The sequence below is a fragment of the Chrysoperla carnea genome, chromosome 3 (assembly GCF_905475395.1).
Source record: "Chrysoperla carnea chromosome 3, inChrCarn1.1, whole genome shotgun sequence".
In the NCBI taxonomy this organism is placed as follows: Eukaryota; Metazoa; Arthropoda; class Insecta; order Neuroptera; family Chrysopidae; genus Chrysoperla; species Chrysoperla carnea.
Window position 1 is genome coordinate 8,822,766 of NC_058339.1, and position 24,071 is coordinate 8,846,836.

A 24,071-nucleotide genomic window follows, 5' to 3' on the forward strand; every position below is an offset into this window, starting at 1 on the left:
ATACATTAAATTTGGTCGTTAATGATGCAGCGAAAGTTTCTTTTTCAACTGTGGATTTTTTTTAGTAATGTGTCAGCAATATACAATTACTTTTCCGGATCACCTTTTCGATGGCAAATTTTAAAAAAACATGTAAAATCGTTAACAGTAAAACAAGTTAGCGTAACCCGGTGGGAATCAAGGATTAAGGCGATTAGACCACTGCGTCATGAATTAGGTGAAATTTATGACAGCCTAATAGAACTAGCGGAAGAATGTTCAACACCAATAGGTCAACATGAAGCTAAATGTTTGGCAATGAAAATTAAATCGTACAAATTTATTTGTTCCACAGTAATATGGTACGAAATCTTAGAAAAAGTAAATATTATTAGTAAAATGATGCAGACCGTTTCTTGGAATCTTACTTCATGTGCTGAATCTATTAATAATATTTTAATTTTTTTCCAAAGTATTAGAAATGATGAAAATTTCGAAAAGTATTTGAAAATTGCTGATGAATTATGTGAATCACTTGAAATACAACCGGAATTTCCTGTTGAAATTAATCTACGTCGACGCCATAAGCGAAAACAATTTGACTATGAAGGAGATGAGGATATTCAGTTAACTGCTAAAGAAAATTTCAAAATTAATTTTTTCTATGTAATATTGGATACAGCCATTTCATCTGTTACTACCCGATTTGAAACATTATCCAATTTCGAACAGTCTTTCGGATTTTTATATAAATTTGTTGAAATAGGAGAGGACGACATAAAAAAAAGTTGCTTCGACTTTCATAATAAATTCAAGGATGGCGAATCGTGCGACATAAACGGAGCAGAATTATACGAAGAGTTAATTTCATTGAAAATAATTATAAAAGATAGGAAACAACCCGAAGAACTCCTGAAGTATTTGTACAAACACAATTTACAAAATTCATTTCCAAATGTATCTACAAGCTTAAAACTATTATTGACCATGCCTGTATCAGTTGCGTCTGGAGAACGTAGTTTTTCTAAATTGAAAATCATAAAAAATTACCTACGTACTTCCATGACGCAAGAACGTATGAGCAATCTTTCAATTATCGCGATTGAAAGTGAAATTGCTGAATCTTTAAATATTCACGAAGCAATTGACGATTTTGTCAGTAAAAAATCCCGTAGGATTAACTTTTAATATGTACTTTATTTAATAATTGCTTCGTGAAGATTCAGCAATTTCACTTTCAATCGCGATAATTGAAAGATTTCCCTAATTAACCGGTAACCTAACCGAAATAATTTTATGAAACCGGTTAATTAACCAAAAACCTTTACTATTTTCAATATCAATAAATAATACGTAAGATTTGATTTTTTTAAATCAAATAATTTTAAATTGTCACTGAGCGACACCTAGGATTTTAAATTATCGTATTCCTATGTTCTTTATGTTTGATAATTTTGTCTGTGATTATAATACCAATACCATAATTACTTTTTTTCATGTTATTATTAAAGTAAGTAAATTAATTCTATTTTGTATACCTCCCAAGTTGCAAGTCAGCCCAGATCTGCCATTGGCCACTGAGCTTTGTTATCCTAATATGTTAGTATAGATTTAAGGGTTATTCCTTGTTCTTTATGTTTGATAATTTTGTCTGTGATTATAAAACCAATACCATAATTTTTTTCATGTTATTATTTTTGTTTAAATTTTAAATAAAAAAATGTTTATTTTGTGCATTTTTTTTTCTTAAATTTCATCCAAACATATAAATCTCATAAAACCGGTTTTTAGCCGGTTTTTCTTTTCAGAAACCGGTTTTGGGAACAAAACCAATATTTTTTTTCGTTCTCGATTTCGGTTAACCAAAAACTGATTTTTTTCCCGGTTTGATGCCCTCTGTATAATAATAAACATTAAAAATTAAAGTAGTTTTTTTTAATGTTATCCTGGGGGCGGCCATACAGACTGGCACGCAGGCGGCCATATACCCAGGCACGGCCCTGCTAATAAAGTATAATATTGTTGTTAATAATTATTTCAATTTATAATTTGAATAATAATGTCAAGTTCAGAAAGTGATGTGAGTGAGAAAAGTGCAAAAAGAAGAAAAGGGAAACGTAATCCTTCCAAATATAAAGTGAATGTGATCAAGAAAGCAAGATTGGATGGAGAGAAATATTGCAACTATTCTGGAAAAATTGTTAATCAACGAAATGTTGGATCACCATGCTTGTAAGTTACAATATATATTTTTTTTAATTAGAGTAAGTGCGTCAATTATGGACTGGTCCTGTAATATGGACTACCGGTGTTTCTCAAAGAACATCCTTCGTATCGAGCCGTCGCGCCGGCGCGCACCCTTTACCCTCCCGCGGCCCCCTTGTCAGTTGCAAGCAAGCCAACAGAGCGCGCGCATGTGTTCACGGGAGCCATTTTTCGTTTTTGTCAACGCTCGATATAATTTTTTAGTTAACTTCTTAAGACAATAATTTCAACAAATAATACTCTTTGTGAAAGTGAGTTAAACCAGGGAAAAGGTGAGTTATTTTACAATTATTCATATTAGGTTACAATAACTAACAGTTTTTCTGATTTTTTTAACAACAATATTAACCTAGAAATGTATGTGTATTATAATATGGACCACCGGAATGTTTTGAATATGGACTAGTAGTCCATATTACAAACCGTCACTAATATTTAATTGTATTGTTTTAGGATGGCATCTACAACCAAAGAAAAGACCAGACAAACATGGGATAAAAATGCAATGGCAAATGCAATTAAAGCTATACGAGAAAAGCAAATGGGATTTTTAAAAGCATCAAAAACATACGGAGTACCCAAAACTACGCTTATACGCTTATCAAAAATAGAAGACAAATCAATTAGTGACATTACGAACCAAACACTTGGAAGAAAATCTACTTTACCGAGTCAATTGGAAGATGAATTAGCTGATTATATTCTAGAAATGGAAAAATCTGGATTTGGTCTCACACGCAGGGCCATCAGATCTTTGGCTTACCAGCTAGCAGAAAAAAATAACATAAAGCACTCATTTTCACAAGATAATGAATCTGCAGGAAGATCATGGTTGAGATTATTTCTCAAGCGCCATCCTAATCTATCCTTCCGCCGTCCAACGGGCACATCAATCGCAAGAATGAAAGGCTTTAACAAAGAAAATGTCAACGCTTTTTTTGATTTGTTGGAGAGCTCTTTGAATGAAATCCAGTATCCTGCGAGCAATGTGTATAACGTAGATGAAACTGGTATTTCAGTTGTGCCATCAAAAATGCCGGAGATATTGGCATTCAAGGGCAAAAAACAAATAGGAACTGTAACATCAGCAGAACGTGGATCAACGATCACTTGTGTGATATGTATGAGCGCAGGTGGCACATTTGTGCCACCGATGATGATATTTCCGCGAAAACGGGATAATCCACTACTGATGAAAGGTGCTCCACCTGGTGCCATTCACGCTTGTCATCCCTCAGGATGGATACAACTTGAACTATTTACTCAATGGTTCGAGCACTTTTTACAGCATGTGAAACCAACTGCTACATCGCCAGTTCTCCTGATTTTAGACGGGCATTCCAGTCACACCCGAAATATCAAAGTAGTGGATTTAGCCAGAGAAAACCACGTTCGCTTGCTGAGTCTACCCCCTCACTCAAGTCACAAAACGCAGCCACTTGATAAAACATTTATGGGTCCATTAAAAAAGTATTTGACTGAAGAAATTCGTAAAAGACTACGAATGCAAGCTCGAGCAATAACACATTACGACATCGCAGAATTATTTGGTCAAGCCTACATAAGAGCTCAGCGTGCAGAATTGGCCATTAACGGCTTCCGTGCAACTGGAATATATCCCGTGAACAGGAATGTATTCCAAGATCATGACTTCATTGACGAAGACCTTCCAGAGGTAGAAGAAACTTTTGATGATCCAGTGCGCGATTTAATGACACCAGTCAATGATGATTCCGATAACTGTTTGCCTGAGCCAAGAACTGTTGTAACTCCGAGTCCTCAATCTGTGAATGTACCGCCATCACCCCAGAGTGTTGATGGACATCACCAAGCTAACCCGCAAACCGAAATGCCGACGACGACCATCGATGATGCTATAGCTGGTCCCTCAACATCATCTAGAACATTTTTGTCGCCAAAAGTGTTGCAGCCTATACCGCGTTTGAAGAAGACAGTCAGCAATAGAGGAAGAAAAACCACCAGGCCTACGATTTTGACATCTTCACCTTATAAACAAGATTTAGAAACGTCGATACAAAGGAGCACAAAAAAGAAACAAAAGAAAACGCCAAAGAAAACAGCACAAAAGAAAAGAAAAATCGCAAAAGATAAAAAATCATCGTCTGAAAGTTCTGATAAGAGTGATTTTTCAGTCAATGATAGTACCGATGAAAGTCCAGATCGTTCCCAAAATCAAAATGGTAGATGTTTGTATTGTAATGGGCTTTTTTCAGAAGATGTTCATGGAGAGAAATGGATCCAATGTGCATCTTGTAGGGAATGGGCTCATGAAGATTGTGCTGGCGTAGAAGATATGGTTGATTTCTTCGTGTGCGAATTGTGTACCAATGACTAGTTTAACCCTAATAGTTTACTGATTCAGTTTTAGGTGACAGGGCTAGTTTCTTTGATTAATTTTGAACCCAATTAACTGTGGTCCATATTTGAAACCATGTGGTCCATATTTTGTACACTATTTGCAAATTTCCATTTATGATAAATTTTAGAAAATGTTGATTATTTCTAAGATGTCAAGGTTTCTTCAGAATTTTATTAATCGTTTTTGATACCAACTAATTATCGAACTGTTCAAAATATATAAGGCTGATTAAACTTTAAAACACTGAGTTTTATTTGACAAAACCCTTATGGTGGTCCATAATTGCCGCACTTACTCTAGTTGTACGGTACCTACTTGGTCACAAATAATTTTTGATAAAACTTAGCTCGGCCTAGTTAGTTTAACTTTCAAAAATTGTTGAATGCATATTCTACTCCCAATAATACTGTTATTATTATCATAACAAGTTCGAAGTGCAGGTATATCAAGCTTTGAAGTTCTGCTGCTGATTTCAAAAAACAACCCCTTAAGTTTTCCTTAAAAAATCAATAATTATTCTTATACAGAATTATTGTTTGTAGGTGCCGGATGAAATGTTTTGACAAATTTTCAAACGATGAGAGAATTTCAATCCTTGAGAGATCTCGACAAATGAAGACAAAAGACGAACAAGACCTATTTCTCCAATCATTGATTGAAGCAGTTCCTGTGAAACAGAGAAGATCAAGGGTTACTACACTCAATGCGGACGACGTCGATGACATGTTGACATGTGATGACAACGTTGACAATCTCAATGAAATTGACAAAAAAGAACTTCCAATTCCAAGTCACTCTGTTCAGCATGCTAGTTCATTCAAATTTCATGTACTGTTTCAAGAAAGAAGAATTCTTGTGTGTCGTAAAGCATATCTCAGTTTATATTCCTTGGGAGAGAAGCGTGTAAGAAGACTGAAAGATATTCTATTGAAGGGTAACACTCCCAAAGACTTGAGAGGTCAGCAGCAGAACCGTAAAACGTTTCCAATAGATTATGTAGAACAAATTAAAGACCACATAAAATCATTTCCTGTAAAACAAAGCCATTATTCATCAAAGGAGGTTAATTATCTCGATGCAAAATTAGATGTGAAAAAAATGTATTCTCTGTTCTTAAAAAAACATAATGATAGTGATGTTAAATACAGTTTTTATTACAAAATTTTCAAAGAGCATTTCAATTATCGATTTGGAAGACCCCAAATCGATACATGCTGTGAATGTGAAGAGCTCATGACAAGAATAAGGAGCCCTCAGCTCAATGACACTGCTAAAAAAGTTGCATCTGCTCAGTTTCTTATTCATAAAAGACGAAGCAATAAATTTTATAAATCATTAAGGGACACTAAGGAATATTGCCAGAATAGATCCAATGCAACTCTTCTGTGCTTTGATTATATGCAAAATATAAGTTTACCATGTATTCCAGTCCAGGAAATATTTTACATGCGACAACTTTCAGTTTATCCATTTGCCATACATGATGGGAAAACTGATATAACTCAATTTTACTTGTACCATGAGGGCATTGCTCAAAAAGGAAGTAATGAAGTTTGTTCTTTTTTGTTGGACTACATCTCTTCAATTCCCGAAGTTGATGAATTGTACCTATACAGTGATAACTGTACGGGTCAAAATAAGAACCATGCAGTCATTAGACTGATCATGGCTCTTACTGATTCGGGAAGGTTCACAAAAATTGTCTATAGGCTTCCAGTTAGGGGTCATTCGTTCCTTCCTTGCGATCGATCTTTTGGTCTAGTTAAACGATCCCTTCGAAAACATGATAGGTACTATACTGTGAAAGAAATTGAAGATTTGATTATATCATCTTCTTAAGGGAAAAAATTCAAAGTCAAGTGCATAGAAACCCAGGACGTGAAAGACTTTACTTCTTGGTGGCCATTGCATTATAAAAAATGTGTAGCTTCTGTTGAAAGTCAGGGAGCAAAAAAAGGAAAACGGGAGTACTTTACTCTCACAAAATATCACGAGTTTGTTTGTGATAGTTCTAAAAAAGGGTGCATTGCAGTATCTGAGTTCACTGATGGAATCAATGAAAGACATTTCAATTTACTGAACAATCAATCAGCTGCTGTATCAATGCCCACCACACAGGCATATGGCCACCACAAGCGGCCAATCAATGAAGAAAAATTGAATGATTTAAAAAAAACACTTCAATACATCCCTGATGAATTCAGACCATTCTATAACACTATACAAAATTGGCCAACGAAGAAAGGCAAAAGGCAAGAAGTTTGATTCAACTTTTGTACACTTATAATTTTGTACACTTAAATTATATTTTATAATTATATGAGTAATAATTCAACAAAATATTTGTATTATTCCATCAACATAACACTTCCAATTGTGATAAAAAGTTGAGCTTTATTTTTGAAAGGGCTCTTATCACACATTAATTTGTGAAAGGCCTCATGTCAGTATTTTAAATTGTTCATAATTATGTGAGAAATTGATTTGACATTTTGTGAGCAGAATATATGTATGTAAATGTGATTGAAATAATACTTGGAATTGAAAAAACTGGAATTATCAACAATGGATAAATATAAGAGACATTTTTTTAGCTGCTGAAAAATTGACTTCAAGTGACAAGAGGCCTTTCATAAATAAGCGATTCATCCTATCGAGTTTTTGTCCATTGGAATTTGGAAAAGTAATGAGAACGGTTTGTAACAGTTTACGAGAACATGCGGAAATTTTTACAATTTCTCGGCGGCAAAGAATAAAGAAAGTGCAACAAAAAAATCTCCAACTCCAACTAGAGGTTTAAAAAATAAAATATCTAAAATACCGTGAACGAAAGCAAAGAACCCGAGAACGAGAACGGCTTCAAAGAGAAAAAATCAAATTGATAATGACGAATACAATGCAAGCATTCCAGTTCACATCGAAGGGTAGATATATATTTCAAGTCTTGCGTATACGGAGGCTTTTAGAGAATATCTCTAAAAGCTTCAAGAAGAAGCACATTTCTTGTTTTGCTCATACTCTTTGGGAGTTCAAAATATTCTAAAATCTACGATCAAGCGCAGTGAGTCATTACTGGAACTAACAATTGATTGAGTTTTCCAACTTGCTTTGGTGTTTGACAGTCCAAGTGATTTCCAGTACTTTTGGACGAAATCATTAGCAACTTCAAAGAAATTGGAACCGGAACTACAAATAAAACGAATAATAACGAAAACAATTCAAGTTTTCAACGTTGTTTGGACGAATCTATCAGAAAAAGAAACTGCGAATGCATGGCATAATTTAGAGAAGAAATGTTTAGACGATAATTTATTCTGCACAGAATACTTCGATGCAGAAATAAACGAAAAATTAATGATATTCTTAAGGAATTGGAAAAGAGAGTCGCAAGGTATATGGGACAAATATTGTGGGTCTCCGCCCACAATACAAGTGGATGGGAACATATCCACGTTTTGCCAATAACAAAAAAAAAAAAAAAAAAAGAAAAATTGTGGAAAGTGAAGATAGCGATAGTGATAATATTGATGGTATTAATTATACTGTCACTTTAGATTGTTTTTTTAAAGCGTGTTTATTAACTTTCGCTACACCTTTTGATTTCCAGCAGCAATTGATGTTTTCATTGCCAAATATAAAAAAGCAATCGAAGAAGGAACAGAAACCATTGAAGAAAATTGTTTTTGCCATGATCAAAGCGATACATCAACTGTGTCAGCCGAATATGAAGGAGTTTGTTGGGTGCACTATTAAAAGACAAAAATATGAAAAAAGGCGATTACGACATGATGGTTTCAAATACTGGTCTCGTTTATGCAAAGTGGAAAGACACAAAAGTAGTGCATGCCTGTTCAAATTTTCACGGCACAGACGAGGTCCAGATTTCAAGAAGGCAAAAGATGGAAATAAATTGGATGTGAAGTGTCCAAAACTAATAAAAGGCTATTGTCAAAATATGGGAGGAGTTGACCACGCAGACTATTTTCGTGCTCTGTACGGAATTGATAGAAAAGCAAAGAAGTGGTGGCATTGCTTTTTTTTTTGGATTGCTTGAAATAGCATTTTATTTTTTTGGATTGCTTGAAATAGCATTTGTAAATGCTTACATTTTGTATAGGGAATCCATTGAAGACATACCATTGTTGGATTTTAGGCGAAGAGTAATAAGAGGTTTATTATCTCGATGGACGTCTGACCAAAATGTAACGCCTCGTGTAAGGAAGAAAACCCAACAAAATACTGTTAAAAGACGAAAATACCATTGTAGTGTATCAGATGACGTAAGATTCTCAGGTAATCATTTGGTGGAATTTGTAAATTCACGCGGCAGATGTGAATACTGTAGCAGCATGGGAGTGCAATCAAAGCCACAATCCAAGTGCACACTTTGCCAAATCTTTTTATGTTGCAATGTGAATAAAAATTGCCACAAAGAATTTCATATTAAGTAATCACATTATATAAGTGTATTTTTTTAATAAAAATAAATAAAACTTATTTCGGTGTATTTTTTTATCAACCTTTAGTCCTGACGGTACTTATAAGTACCGTCCTTGTATTTCTTTTATGGAATAATATTTTGATACGACATATACTGATTAACTTTAATTAAGACTTAAAAATTCAAAATACCCATGCTTGTGGTACAATTCGTGTTGGCCGCAAAGGTTTACCACAAAATAAGATTAATGAAAAAAAATTGAAGAGGGGAGATTTTGAGATGCTCGCGAGCAATACGGGAATAACATATTACGTCTGGAAGGACAACAGAGTCGTTCATCTGGCATCTAATTGCCATGGGGACGAAGAAAGTGTAGTGGAACGAAAGAATAAAACGGGCGTGAAAGAACCAATTCGTTGCCCGCAGGTGGTTAAAGACTATGGCATCTTCATGAGCGGTGTAGACAAGGCAGATCATCTACGAAGTCTATACGGGCTTAATCGACGAAGCAAAAAATGGTGGCATCGTCTTTTCTTCGGTTTTCTAGAAATTGCTTTTGTGAATTCGTATATTATTTATTCGCAAACAGTGGAAAAAATACCTATGCTAGAATATCGCAGAAATGTTACGCGAGGCCTGTGTATCAAAAATAAAGCAATGGGTACACCAAGAAAAAGAAAAGTTGATAACCAAAAACTTGTAAAAAGGAAAAAAAAATATCAACATTCAGTGCCTACCGATGTCAGGTTGGGAAATGTAGGCGCCCACTGGCCCGAATTTACTAATACTCGAGGAAGATGTGAAATGTGTCGTGGATTAGCTGTTAACAATGATACATTACAAAATTCAAACATTTTTGGTAAGTCTGCATATTTTTAACCAATAGATGTTGATAAAATATAGGAGAAGGGGGAGTTTAAGTCTAGATGCAACGCCACTAAGTGAGGTCTCGGTGCGTAAGAAATTTATTTATCAGCTTTTATTATTTGTTTTATAACCTACGGTTTTTATTTTAGATGCAGCGTCATTACTACCCAGCGATGTTTCTATTGGTTTGGAGAAAAACAATTTTAATAACATAATAAATAATCATGAAGTAGAAAGTTGTAATCAAAATGTTGTTAACCCAAATTGTGGGAGATATAACCTAGAATTAGCTGATAGTTATGCACCACTGCAAAGCTCAATTATTTTGGGTACGTAAGACTAGATTTTTTTAAACCAAAGCCATTTGTTATCATTTGAATCGTATTCATTTTTTTTTTTTTTTTTTTTTTTTTTTTTTTTTTTTTTTTTGTAGATCCAGATAACAATAATATTAATATGTTTCTATCCAGCGAAGTTCCTATTATTGTTTTAGATGAAAATGCCTTTAATAATATTATAATAATAAATAATGAGGAGGACAATAATAACGATAATACGGTTGACCCAAGCTGTAAGGTAAATGACAACTGCGAACAAGGGGACAACAATGATCCTGATTTTTTCCCCAACAATAGTGAGTGCAGCAATGACACTGTTAGCGAGGGAAAATCACCTGATACTTTGGTTGAAAATGTCGAAGAAACACCAGGTAATGTGGATACAATAACGAAAAGGAAAAGAAAAGCAGAACCAGCAGAGTGGAAAAAGAACGTAAAGAAACGGCTTAGAAGAGAAGGTAAAGTTTATGAATATAAAGATAGAAAAAAGGAAACAACAAATAAAGGAAATGTTAAACTTATAAAAGCCAAAGAAAGAAAGCTTGGCCCTCCATGTACCAAAGAAACTTGTAAGAAATCGAAGAAAAGATTTTGCCAAAATTTTTCGGAAGAAGTTAGGCAGGAAATTTTCAAACATTTCTGGGAAGTACTTTCTAGGGATGAAAGAAAAACCTTTGTTTCATCTTTAGTAGACTGCACGAAACCGGTACAAAAGAGAAGACCAACGTCTGGAGATAGGAGAGGGAATACTCTTCATTATCATTTAAAAATAAAAACAAATGAACGAAAAGAAGTATGTAAAGAAATGTTTTGCAACACATTATCGTTGAATAATTGGTCAGCCCAGTATTGGGCGAAAATCGGGGAGCATGGTATGAGATCAAATAAAAATATTAATACTCCTTCAACTTCTTCTGTTAGGAGTTCAAAAAGAAAATCTCAAACCGACAAAACGGCAAAATCAAAGTTTGCAATAGAGTATATCGACTCCTTACCCAAACTTGAGTCACATTACTGCCGAAAAGATAGCAGTAAGCTTTATTTAGAACCAATGATTTCTTCGTTTCAGCAACTGCACAGGTTGTATTTGGACAGATGTAAGGAAGCAGGAATAGAAGGACTGTCCAGAACCAGTTTCAGGGAACTTCTCAGTTCAAAAAATGTTTCACTATTTACCCCTAAAAAGGACCAGTGTGATATCTGTTGTCAGCATACGGTTGGTAATTTGTCTGATGTGGATTATGCATCACATATCGCGGAAAAAGACAGGGCCCGTGCAGAAAAAGAGGCAGATAAAAAAAAAGGTGCACAAAAGAAGTGCGAGGTCATCTGTGTTGACGTACAGGCAGTTAAGTTGTCTCCTTGCCTAAAAGCTTCTGCACTGTACTACAAAACAAAGCTTTGTAGCCACAATTATACGGTGTTTGATATGACAACATTGGATGCCCTGTGCTACTGGTGGGACGAGAGCGAGGGAGAGCTAAAATCTTCAAATTTTGTCAGCTGTTTAATAAATTATTTAGAGGAATTAGTTTTTAGCTGGCCTTCTGAAATTGACCGCGAAATTATTATTTGGAGCGATGGCTGCGGCTACCAAAATAAAAATAAAGTTCTCAGTAATGCCCTACTGCAATTTGCTGTTTTAAATGATATTACAATATTTCAAAAATACCTTGTTCGCGGACACACACAGATGGAATGCGATTCTGTACATGCAACAATTGAAAAAAAATTAAAAAACAGAGACATCTATTTACCCCATGAGTATATTTCAGTAACTAAGGAAGCCAGGATGAAGCCTTTTCCTTACAGAACTAAATGTATCACCTATGATTTTTTTAAAGATTTCACGGGGGCTAAATTTGAAAGGTTTTTGTATAAATCATTTGTTAATATTTATTACATTAATTTTTTATTTTTCTTTAACACAGTTTCATTTTACATTTTAGATTTTCGTCAATCCGACCGGATAACAAGCCAACTGAACCTACAGTGCACCAGCTGTGTTCCATTAAATACACCCCTGCAGGAAAGCTATATTATAAACTGAGTTTCATTGACGAGGAATTTGTGGAATTAGAACGTCGTGCCAAAAAAGTAGTGGACGATCCTTATCCTCAAATGTATAAGGAAAGACTAAAAATAAAACAATCAAAATTTGAACATCTACAGCAGCTAAAGAGTGTTATACCTGTTGGGGCACATGCCTTTTATGATAACTTACCTCATTAATTAATTTTTATTTACTTTCAATTCATTTTAAATAACTGTAAATATTAAAAATTAATAATTAACAGACTGAATATTCTAAAATACATGTTTTTTTTTTGTTTCATTGCTTCATACCCTATCTCGTATGTCATTACTATCATGCATACTGATCGGTACTCCACCTCCTATGTCAATTTAGTATTAAATTATTTATCCATTCTAAATATTTCTTTTTTAACCTCATGACTAGGTACTGGCTTTTAAATTTTTTTTTACACCCGTTGATAACGTTTGTATCATATATGATACATACACTTTTAAACCGATTTTATATCACCTGAGACATCTTCTTTTGAATTTCTAAAAGTTTTATCATATATTTGAACCTTTTTATTGCTATGTGAGTCATCCCTATCCGTTTATACTTAAGTAACAATGAAAAAATTCATGTTAAAACAAGTGTCCTGTTTGTGTATTTTTATGTGTGAATTAGTTCATAAAGTGAAAATTGATTTTAGCCAGGAAATTTTTACAGTAAGTAAAGTTTTAAGCATTATTCAATATTTTTAAAGTATAAATTTAATTTTAATTACAATTTGAGCAATATTTACCTTTTCTGTTTTATGTGCATGCAGTTTAAAATCAATGTATCATATGTGATACAAAAGTAGTCAATAGACGTAAAATAAACTTAACAAACACAAATAATATTGTTATATACTTATAATTTTTACTTTGCTTTAGAATATAATGGCCAATAAAATTCTGAGTGCGGAAGAAATTTTGAACTTACTAGAATCCGGAAATGTATCTGAGCTCGAACTAAGTGATGAAGAACAATATGAGATGGAACAAGATGATACTAGAATTTTTACTGATCCGCTAGTAAGATTGGAAAATCGTAATTTGATAAGAATAGGGACTGATACTTTGCGGCCCTTCCAATCGGAATTAGAAGAGCCAATTTCCGATGATGATGCCAAAGATAATAAGGAAAATGTTGCACAAAAACATATCTGCGACACACTCAAACTGGGTAAAAGAAGCCTTTCAATCACCTCAATTACCTCAATGGGGTGAAGATGAGATCCATGAAGAACTTTTGTCCCCACTTGCATATTTTGAGAAGTATTTACCTTCAGAGTATTTCTCAGAAATATCAACTTATACCAATATATACGCATTGCAGAATGATAAACAAAAGTTCAAACCGAGTACACCAAGAGAAATAAAAACATTATTTGCTCTACATATTATGATGGGATGTTTGAAATTCCCCCAAATTAATTTGTATTGGGAGAGAGCACTGCAGATCGATTGTTTCGTAAATAATATGACAAGGAATCGTTTTTACGAGTTGCGAAATAATTTGCATTTAGTTAATAATTTAGAACAAGAGAACAATACAGACAAATTTTATAAAGTTCGGCCAATTTACGAAAAGATTCGGCAAAGAATGTTAGAATTGCCCATTCAGAAGGAAATATGCATCGACGAGCAATTAATACCATTTAAGGGGCACTTAAGTGTTAAACAATATATTAAAAATAAACCCAATCCATGGGGAATCAAATTATTTTTATTGTGTGCAAAAGATGGGATCGCTTATGACAGCGGTGCCCAACCTACGGCCCGCGGGCCGGATCCGGCCCGCGAAGAAGCTCAATCCGGCCCGCGAGCTCCTAGTCGGATATTCGTAAATTATTGACCAAATACCGCCTATTTTTTAAATTTATTAAAGTATTTTCTGTGAATTTTATTAACTACAATATTTCTGATATTGTTATATGTATTTTGATTGAATAATTTGTATTTGTACATGACATCGGCATGACACGGTGTGTCATGCCGATGTCGACTAGTGCTGCCGCGAGTGGCCGATAGTCGAGGTGACTACAGAGTGAAGTTAGTTATAATCATGGAGTTACTTGTGGTAATTATTTCATAGGAGATGCTCACATATGTTTACATTAACTTTTGTGAAAACTTTAAGTTAATTTTTGATAAATAAGTTATTAAAAAATATAAATTTAATTTTGTGAAAGTTTTATAATATTGAATATTTTTACCCCAAATAATGTCGACGAAAAAACGTAAAGTGGATAGTGAGTGCCGCGTTTTTCAAGAGAAATGGACAAACATGTACTTTTTTGTGGCGCAAGGGGAAAAATGCTTATGCCTTATTTGCAAGGAAAGTTTATCTGTATTTAAAGAACATAACATCAAACGACATTACGATTCCAAACATAAGCAGACATATAACAAATACGTCGGTGTGTGCCGCGAAAATAAAATTACAAATTTACAAAGTGAAATTGGCGGATTAACCAAAGTATTTAACAACGCGAAAAATATTAATGAGTCGATTGTGCGAGCTAGCTATCGAGTAGGTCACATAATAGGCAAAGAAGTTCATCCATTTTCAGATGGGGAATTTGTTAAAAGGTGCTTAATGGCGGTAGTGGAAGAAGTGTGCCCGGAAAAAAAAAGTGCATTCGAATCTGTGAGTTTATCACGTATGACAATGACACGAAGAATAGAAGATTTAGGAAGTGATCTTATGGTACAATTAAAATCAAAAGCAAGTCAGTTCAAAATGTTTTCCATTGCTACAGATGAATCTACGGACGTGACTGATATTGCGCAATTGCTTGTATTCATCCGTGGAATAAATAATAGTTTTGAAGTTACGGAGGAACTTGCTGCAATGAAAAGTATTAAAACAACTACTACGGGTGAAGATTTATTTAAGGAAGTATCCGAAATTTTTTATGATCTTAACCTTGACTGGAATAAATTAACGGCCATAACTACAGATGGCGCTCCATCTATGGTTGGTCGGCACAATGGGCTAGTAGCCAGATTAAGGAAAAAAGTGCTGGAATCAAATGGATCACCGCCGTTGGATATACATTGTATCATTCACCAACAAAATCTTTGTGGAAAAATTTTAAATTTAGATCATGTTATGAAGGTAGTTACTAAATCCGTAAATTTAATAAGATCATATTCTACGAATCACAGAATATTCAAAGAATTTCTTTTACAAATTGAAGCCGAATATGGTGATGTGGTTTATCATAGCGAAATCCGCTGGCTGAGCCGCGGTAGGGTACTACAGCGATTTTTTGATTTGAGACATGAAATTGATATATTCTTTATTGAAAAATCAACTCAGCTCCACGAACTAAGTAACCCTGTGTGGCTGTGGGATTTAGCTATACTCTGTGATTTAACTGCGTATGTAAATGAACTTAATCTCAAATTGCAATGCAAAGACAAACTTATTTCCCATGTATATGCTGATTTATGTGCGTTTCAAACAAAATTAAAGCTTTTCATACAGCAAACGGAAAAAGGACAGTTGACGCACTTTCCGACTTGCACTGCTTTACGTAAAGAAAGGAAAAATGATAATTTTCCAAGTGAAAAAATTACCAAGATGCTGCAATTACTCAGCAAAAGTTTCGAAGATAGATTTGCAGATTTTCACCGGATTAAAAATGAAATACGCTTGTTTGAAAATCCTTTTACAGTGGATGTTTCTACGGCGCCAGGTGATTTACAATTAGAATTAATTGAATTGCAATGCCAAACACCATTACAGGATCTTTTTCGCGAGAAGTCCTTACCAGATTTTTATGCAGCGTTAGATTCTTATCCGAATTTGAGAAACCTTGGAATGAAAATGACAACGGCGTTTGCAAGCACGTACATTTGTGAACAAACATTTTCAACTTTAAAAAGAGCCAAACCAGCGTCTCGCGCTCGACTTTCAGATGATCACCTTCATTCCATATTAAGGATGAACGTCACTCAACTTGAACCAAATATTAAAAAATTAGTTTCTGAAAAACAACATCAGACTTCACATTAATAAATCGTGAGTACACATTTTGTTCTTTTGAAATTTTAACCTTTTATGATTTCATTTAATTCTAAAAATAAATTAAAAAACGCAACATTTTCATAAAATTTATAAATATTTAAAAAAAATGAATCAGCACAAACATATTCGTGAATTCATTGAAAATGTTGAATTTTTTTCAAAGGTGTTACTAAGATATGCAATTATAAAGAATCCGGCCCGCGAAATCGTATGTCATGATGAATCCGGCCCACGGACAAAAAAAGGTTGGGCAACCCTGGCTTATGATTTCATTATGTATCAAGATGCGAGAACGAACTTGAATCCTGATTGGTTAAAAGAATATGGATTTGGAGCTACAGTCATATTAGAACTTTCCAAAAGATTGGATGAGAAAGGCTATTTTCTATATTATGACAATTACTTTTCTTCGTATAAGCTCCTCCAACAATTGAAAATAAAAAATATATACGCAGCTTGTACGATACGAATTAATAGGTTTCAAAATCCTCCATTTAGTTCTGATAATGAATCTAAAAATAAAAAAAGAGGGCATATGGAGGAACTGGTTAATTCTAATGGAGATATTGTAGTTGTCAAATGGATGGACAATAGAAAAGTTGTTCTTGCATCAAATTTTGTTGGTATAGGTGAAGTAGATCTTGTAAGTAGATGGGACAAGAAACTTAATAAATACATTAATGTTACAAGACCAGAGATAGTAAAAAAATACAACCATGGTATGGGTGGAGTCGATTTGATGGACCGAATGATTAGCTTGTACAGAATATATATTAAATCAAAAAAATGGACACTTCGACTCATTTTCCATGCCGTGGATTTGGCAATTGTCAATTCATGGTTTGAGTACAAATCCCACGCAAAAAAAGAGTGTATCCCCGAAAAGGACATATTAGATTTGTTACACTTTAAAATGAGAATTGCTGAAGAACTAATAGTCTAAGATCCCGCTGCAAAAATCTGCATGTATCTGTTTTTTTGATAAAACTTAATTTTTATGAATGTTAAGTAATAGCAGAACAGATTACGGCAGGGTTGCCTATCAAAATTTGGCCGCAAATATTTTTAATTAAATTTTTTAAAATTGATTTCTGTTGATAAATTGCATGTACATGTTTTTTACGTAAATCCAATGTTATTTAAAAGCAAATGATGGGAGAAATACAAATAAAAAGGGTTGCCAGCTCTCAGTCGGCCGCAACCTGTGGGTTGCCAGGTGTGAACAGGTATATTACTGTTGATTATTTGCACTTACGTGTTTTTCACTTCAATTATATATGAAATTAAAGTTTATTTATTTCTCTATACGATAACACATGGTTGCCTGAAAAATAATGGCCGCAAGTAGGGGTTGCCATCATTTGAATTTATGTCTCCTATTACTGTTGATTATTTGCACTTACGTGTTTTTCACTTCAATTATATATGAAATTAAAGTTTATTTATTTCTCTATACGATAACACATGGTTGCCTGAAAAATAATGGCCGCAAGTAGGGGTTGCCATCATTTGAATTTATGTCTCCTACGCTGGAGGACTGCAAGCTAGAGAATGCGCGCGCCACTTTGGGTAGTAAACAAGGATGCCATATGGCAGATGGGATTTATGTAGACGTTTTCTTTAATATACTTCTTTCGTTTTTCGAGTGAAGAGTTCTATTCTGTCAATTTTTGTGTTGATATATTTTTGCCAAATTAATAATTGTTTTTCAAAATGAAGACGTGTTTTTTGTGCGGCAGTACTGACAATGTCATTGAGTTTAGTGATGATTCATTACAAAAGTGTAAACTAATGCTATTATTCCGCCAAAAAAAACAATTTAAATACAGTGATTTAACCCTAAAAAGTGAAACAGACAAAATAAATGGTTATCACTCACAGTGTTATAAAAAGTTTACGGTTTTAAAACAAAAATATAAGGAAGAATTTTCTAATTTTTGTCAAACGCAAACTGTAAGTAAAACTTTATGTTTATCATACTTTTTTTTCATTTACATTTATATCATGTAATTTACAATGGGATTATTTATAGGAACATTCAGCCACAACTTTTGCTGCTGAGCAGTCGAGTAATGTTAATAATCCAAATGAAATGTTGATCCAAATGGACGTTGATGAAATGGTGGTATACAATGATCTTAGGACTGGAATTTTGAAGGAGGTATGTGATGATTTACAATAAAACGATATAGGTATTTAGGTGCTCCTTTTTCAGATAGTGGTAATATTTCTTTTAGTTCTATAATATTGCTGCAATATTTTAAGTTAAACCTGAAATGTCGCATAAAATTTTGATTCAAAAAATATGTACAGATAGCAGCTGTGCTTCCCATTGCATTTCTATTCATCAATTCATAGGTACTACCATAGATAATAATTATTTATCACTCAACTCACGAGGCAGCGCTTCAATCAATTGACCGCCTTTTTTAAAATACTCAATGCCAAATTCTCAACACAATTGATATTTTTACTTTTTTATGTTTTACTGTTTTAGAACATGTTTGAGTATCACATTTTTATTTGAAATGCTATCAATTAGCGTTTTTCCCAAATCATGTGCTTAAAACAGTAAAACCAAAACATAATTAAACATTTGAAAGAAAAAAACGCTTTTAAAATATAAAATAAATTTATTAAACAACTAATCTTTAACTTTTTTACATTTGCATAAAATTTTATATTTCATAAAATTTTATAAATCGTGATTGCTTTCGAGAATCCTCTATAAGACCTACTTACAATAATAAATTAAATATATGTATTACATAAAGATTTTAACTTACTACTTAAGTGGAGGCTAGGAAAAGCATTTTCCTTTGTATTAGTTCGCAATTTTCCTCTACAAGGTTAGAATTTAATTTCTCCGGCGAAATGTAAATCGCAGGCACGATAGTTTCAAATATTCAATGTACGTTCAACCAATCTCTATCGTCCATTTCTTAAATCGCTGAAAAATTAAGTCTTTCAAGAAGATTTCTTCTCAAGCTAATAATTTTTGTACTTACCTCATAATCTCATAATCCTTAGGAATCGTATGGTAATCTAATCTCGTTTTGTATTTTTCCACAACCTTTCACTCAACATGCAAAAACTATCTTTTAATTTTATATATTTATAATTAATATTTTATAATAATTGACACTATTTGAAAATAACTATTTTATTAGTCTGTCAAATATGACAAGGTAACTATGGTGATGAAACTTTCCCACAAAACAATATTGTAATCAAAGAATTCAGTAGAATTAGCCAAAAAAGTGAAACATCTCTATAGAGCTAGATAATCTTTAAAAAAATCATTAAAACCATTTAATTTTTATTAACGTTGAAGTAAATGAAATAAGTTGATCAACTAATTTACACTTTACCAGCAATAAATATAATTGTATAAATATTAAATTAAAATAATAAACAATTTTATTTCAGGAGTTGCCCTCAACTTCCACTTCGATGAAATCAATGGAGTCAACGAATACTTTAGCAAGCTCTCAATATTTAACGCCGACTAAAAAAGTGCTGTGTATGTTTTGTGAAACAGTGGAGAAAAAAGTTGGCGGACGACGAGTTTATGTTTCATTTCCAAAATCACAACAGACAATAGATGAAATAAAAAAAATTGCAATGATAAATAATGACACACGAATTTTAGATATACTGGAACATTATAAAGAACAAGTAGCATACCATGGAATTTGTTTAACCTCATTTCAAGTAAAAAGAATAAGACAAATTATTGAACAGCCTGAACCTACTGTGTGGCATGATAGTAGGAATTTGTATAAAAAAGCATTTCAATCACTTTCGGTTTTAATCACTACTGAAATAGTGGAAAAAAGGAAGGTCATGTATCTTGCTGACCTTTTTTTTACATACAAAGCACTTTTAATGGAGTATAAACCTGTTCATATGTCCATTGAAGAGTTAAAAAACTATCGAATAGAAGCCTTAGAGCATAAAATTATGAATGTTTTTAGCGACTCCATCACTATCGAAACCTCTTCTGGGCCACAACAGAAAAAAATTGTTTACATGCGTGACATTAATATTTCAGAATTGGCTACCAAAGCTGCACATCTCCAAAATAGAGAAGTCAATAAACTAGAGCATGCCGCTTATGAATTACGTAATTGCATCAAGAGCATTACAGTGAATAAACTTCCTGAAAAATTGACAGCCGATGACGTGATAAAGGGAGAATGTGAGATCCCTGAAAAACTTTTTGACTTTATGTGTAATCTTATTCAGGGGCCAGATATAAGGCGGAAAAGTTGTGAAGACGATTATATCAAAATTAAATCGTTATGTAGTGACATAATTTATATTGCATCAAAAGGAACAATTAAACCATCCAAAAACCTGACACTTGGTCTTGCTATGAAGTCATTAACCAGTTCTCGAAGAGTTGTTTCTATACTAAATAGATATGGCCATAGCATAGGCTACAACTTAGTAGAAGAAATTGAAACTGAAATGACATACACAGCACATGAAAACAACAAAATTATACCAAATGGAATAGACATTGTTGAAGAACGCAGTACACATGTTGCATTCGACAATTTTGATCGTTTTGTCGATACAAGTTCTGGTAAAGATACCCTGCATGACACAGTAGGAATTATCTATCAATTTACTGCAGATGATGAGAATGAAAACTGTGCGGATACGGAAAACGATAATGATGAAAATCTGGACAGATCAAGTACGTCAATTGTTGATGAAAATAGCAGCGAATCTTCATCACGTCCTCGTAAAAGAAGAAGATTTCAAGGAGTTGTCAATGAGATTCGACCATATTACAAACAACCTGCACAAGGTATGACTTTGATTTCCGCCAGTGCCATTGAACAGTTTATTAGTGAATGTAAATATGCTACAAACATTGCAATTGATAAAGACTTAATGTGGATTATTTCATTATCACGTTTCAATTCAACTCCAATGTGGTTGACTTATAATTGCAACCTGTCTTCAGACAATAGTAAAATTCAGACTATTGAATATTTGTCTCCAATTAATGCGTCTCCAACGTCGGACTCTGTTGTTCAGAAAACTCTGGAGATAACAAGTGAGATTGCCAATAACTGTAAACAACAAAATATTATTGTCACGTATGATTTAGCAATAGCTAAAATCGCTTGGCAAATTCAAGAAAAATTAAGACCTAAATTTGATAATATTTTCGTAAATATGGGTGCATTCCACACACAAATTGCATTCTTCAGAGCTCTGGGAAAATACATCGATTCTAGCGGATTGGTTGACATCTTAATTAAAGCAGAAGTACTTGGCGTAGGTTCAACAAACAATTTTATTGACAGCAAACACTTTAATCGTTGCAGACGACTTCATCCGTTGATTTCTGCCGCTTTGCAGATACTGCATTTCAAACAGTATTTATTACAACTAGAAGGTAGTGCTGAAGTGTCTCGTGGAAATTCATCACAAAGTGAAAGTGAACCTGACGCGCTAGATGAAAACTTATTACCAATAGAATTTGATCCAAATACATTTGATGATGATTTATTAGAGTTTATAAACAATTCGTCTAACCATATTTCACCTGATGACAACGAACCAATGATTTTACCGAATTCCTTACAAAAAATAGTTAATGGCTATAAACAATTTTGCTTAATAACTTTATCAGGTGGTCACGGGAAAACAGCTCAATATTTTTTTCAATATACACAATTTGTCAACTTGTTCTTGAGATTTTCGAGAAGTATCCGCTCTAGTGATTATGAACTATATTTGGATTCTATTTTCGACATGTGTGATTTGTTTTTCGCATTAAATCAACCAAATTACGCAAGATATTCGACTTTATATTTAAACAATTTAATGAAATTGAAAATCGAGCAATCACCTCTTCTTTCTGACTTTCGACGTGGAGCTTTTGGTATCAGACGTACAACCGCAAAGTTTGCAAGATCACCTGTAGATTTGTCATTAGAACAGACTATCAACGCTGACGCTGGTAATACATTGACTGGTATTACTCACTTTACGAATTCCATAAGTGCTAGACAAAAATGGGCTCTTAGTCACAGTATGAGGACTAAGATTTTAACAGCAGTCAAAAAAGAAACAGGATTATTGCACGAAGATGATACGTCCCAATGTTTACAACAACATCAAATTAAAAAAGATAAACTCGATTTAAACCAAATAATATCAGTATTTAATAACTCAATAAATCCCTTTAATAAAAATATAGATGAAAATTCGCTGTTCAACATTTCGACTGGCAAAGCAGCATCTCAACCTGTGGCTGACTTTCTTCTTAACATTATATCAATTGGCAAGAAACAAAAAATGGAATTTATATCAGAATGTGTTGAAGAACCTGGGAGATTCGTGAAATCCATTCGTAGAAATAACATTTTAAATTTTGCATCTGACTGCGTTAAAAAAACTCAAAAAAGTAGAGACGGAAGCAAACGCATTCTTCTGAAAATGGAACGAGATGTGTTTGGACGGCTATTAGCAATAGGATTAAAAAAAAAAGTTGATCTTGAATATTGTTTAACCTTTCCTCTTGCACCTGCACCTCCAGCTCTTTTTCAATGTTCTGGTGAAATGTTCAAAACGACGAAGTCTAAATTAGCTGATCACTTGAAATCACAAATAAAGCTAACTAATCCTCCACCAATTGATATAGAAGTGATTGATGGTTTTTACTTTTTACATCTCATTGGATTTTCCTTGCCTCAGATGTTTGGAAAATTAGCTGAGTCTATTTTAATAAAACTTTGCTCAACAAGTGCTCATGAAGTACATATTATTTTTGACAAATATATAGTGCCTTCGATAAAAGATTGCGAACGGGAAAATCGATCAGCGATCAACATTCCATACACTATCAACGGCCCTCTTCAACCTCGACCCAATAATTTTCTCGAAAGCCTCAAAAACCGTTATTTCAAAGAGGCACTCATTAATTTTTTAGCTACTTACTGGGAAAATGATTGTAATGCAACGACATTACTCAATAAAAAAGTCTTCATAACCGTTGAAGAACAGTGTTTCTCTTATAAATCAGATGGAAACTGTGTAATAAAAACAGAAGAAATTGATTTTAATTGTCAACATGAAGAGGCTGACACGAGAATAATGTTTCACATAAGTAAAGTGCCTCCAAACTCAAAAATTTTAGTCAAAGCTAACGATACTGATGTGCTCATCATTTTGTTGGGGAATATTCACAAAGTACCTGATATAGAAATTTGGATGGCTGGAACAACTAAAAAAAATGCAACTAATCAGAGTTGCATAAATTGTACACAATTAGCATTGAAACTGGGTTCAGAATTATGTCGTGCTCTACCAGCATTCCATGCTTTTACTGGTTGTGATTTCACAGCTGCGTTTTATAACAAAGGCAAAGTCAGACCATTTAAATTATTTGCAAAAAATAAAAATTTTCAAACAATTTTTCAAGCACTCACCAATGAAACCGACGTATTTGATGAAGAAAAAATTAGTATCGTGCAAGAATTTACTTCCCTCATATACGGTGTCAAGAAATGCTCGAGTGTAAATGACGCTAGATATCAATTATTTCAAACAAAATATTCGGCAACGAAAAGTACTGAAAAATTTTTAAAAAATGTCACGACCTTTGACTCAAAAATGATTCCACCTTGCTGGCGGTCATTAAAACAAAAAATGTTGAGGACTATTTTTGTCAACTCA

At 33.5% G+C, this 24,071-nt stretch overlaps 1 protein-coding gene across 1 annotated transcript; it reads left to right on the top strand.

Moving 5' to 3' along the window:
- Positions 1–2,038: 2,038 nt before the first annotated feature.
- On the top strand, positions 2,039–4,600 carry LOC123295831. The gene is made up of 2 exons (XM_044877292.1): positions 2,039–2,211; positions 2,698–4,600. The coding sequence occupies exons 1-2, from the start codon at positions 2,039–2,041 to the stop codon at positions 4,598–4,600; spliced, it is 2,076 nt and encodes a 691-aa protein (XP_044733227.1).
- Positions 4,601–24,071: the final 19,471 nt, after the last annotated feature.

Coding starts and splice junctions, on each gene's coding strand:
- LOC123295831 (XM_044877292.1), top strand. CDS start 2,039: ATGTCAAGTTCAGAAAGTGATGTGAGTGAGAAAAGTGCAAAAAGAAGA. Junction 2,212..2,697: donor AATGTTGGATCACCATGCTT/GTAAGTTACAAT, acceptor GTATTGTTTTAG/GATGGCATCTACAACCAAAG.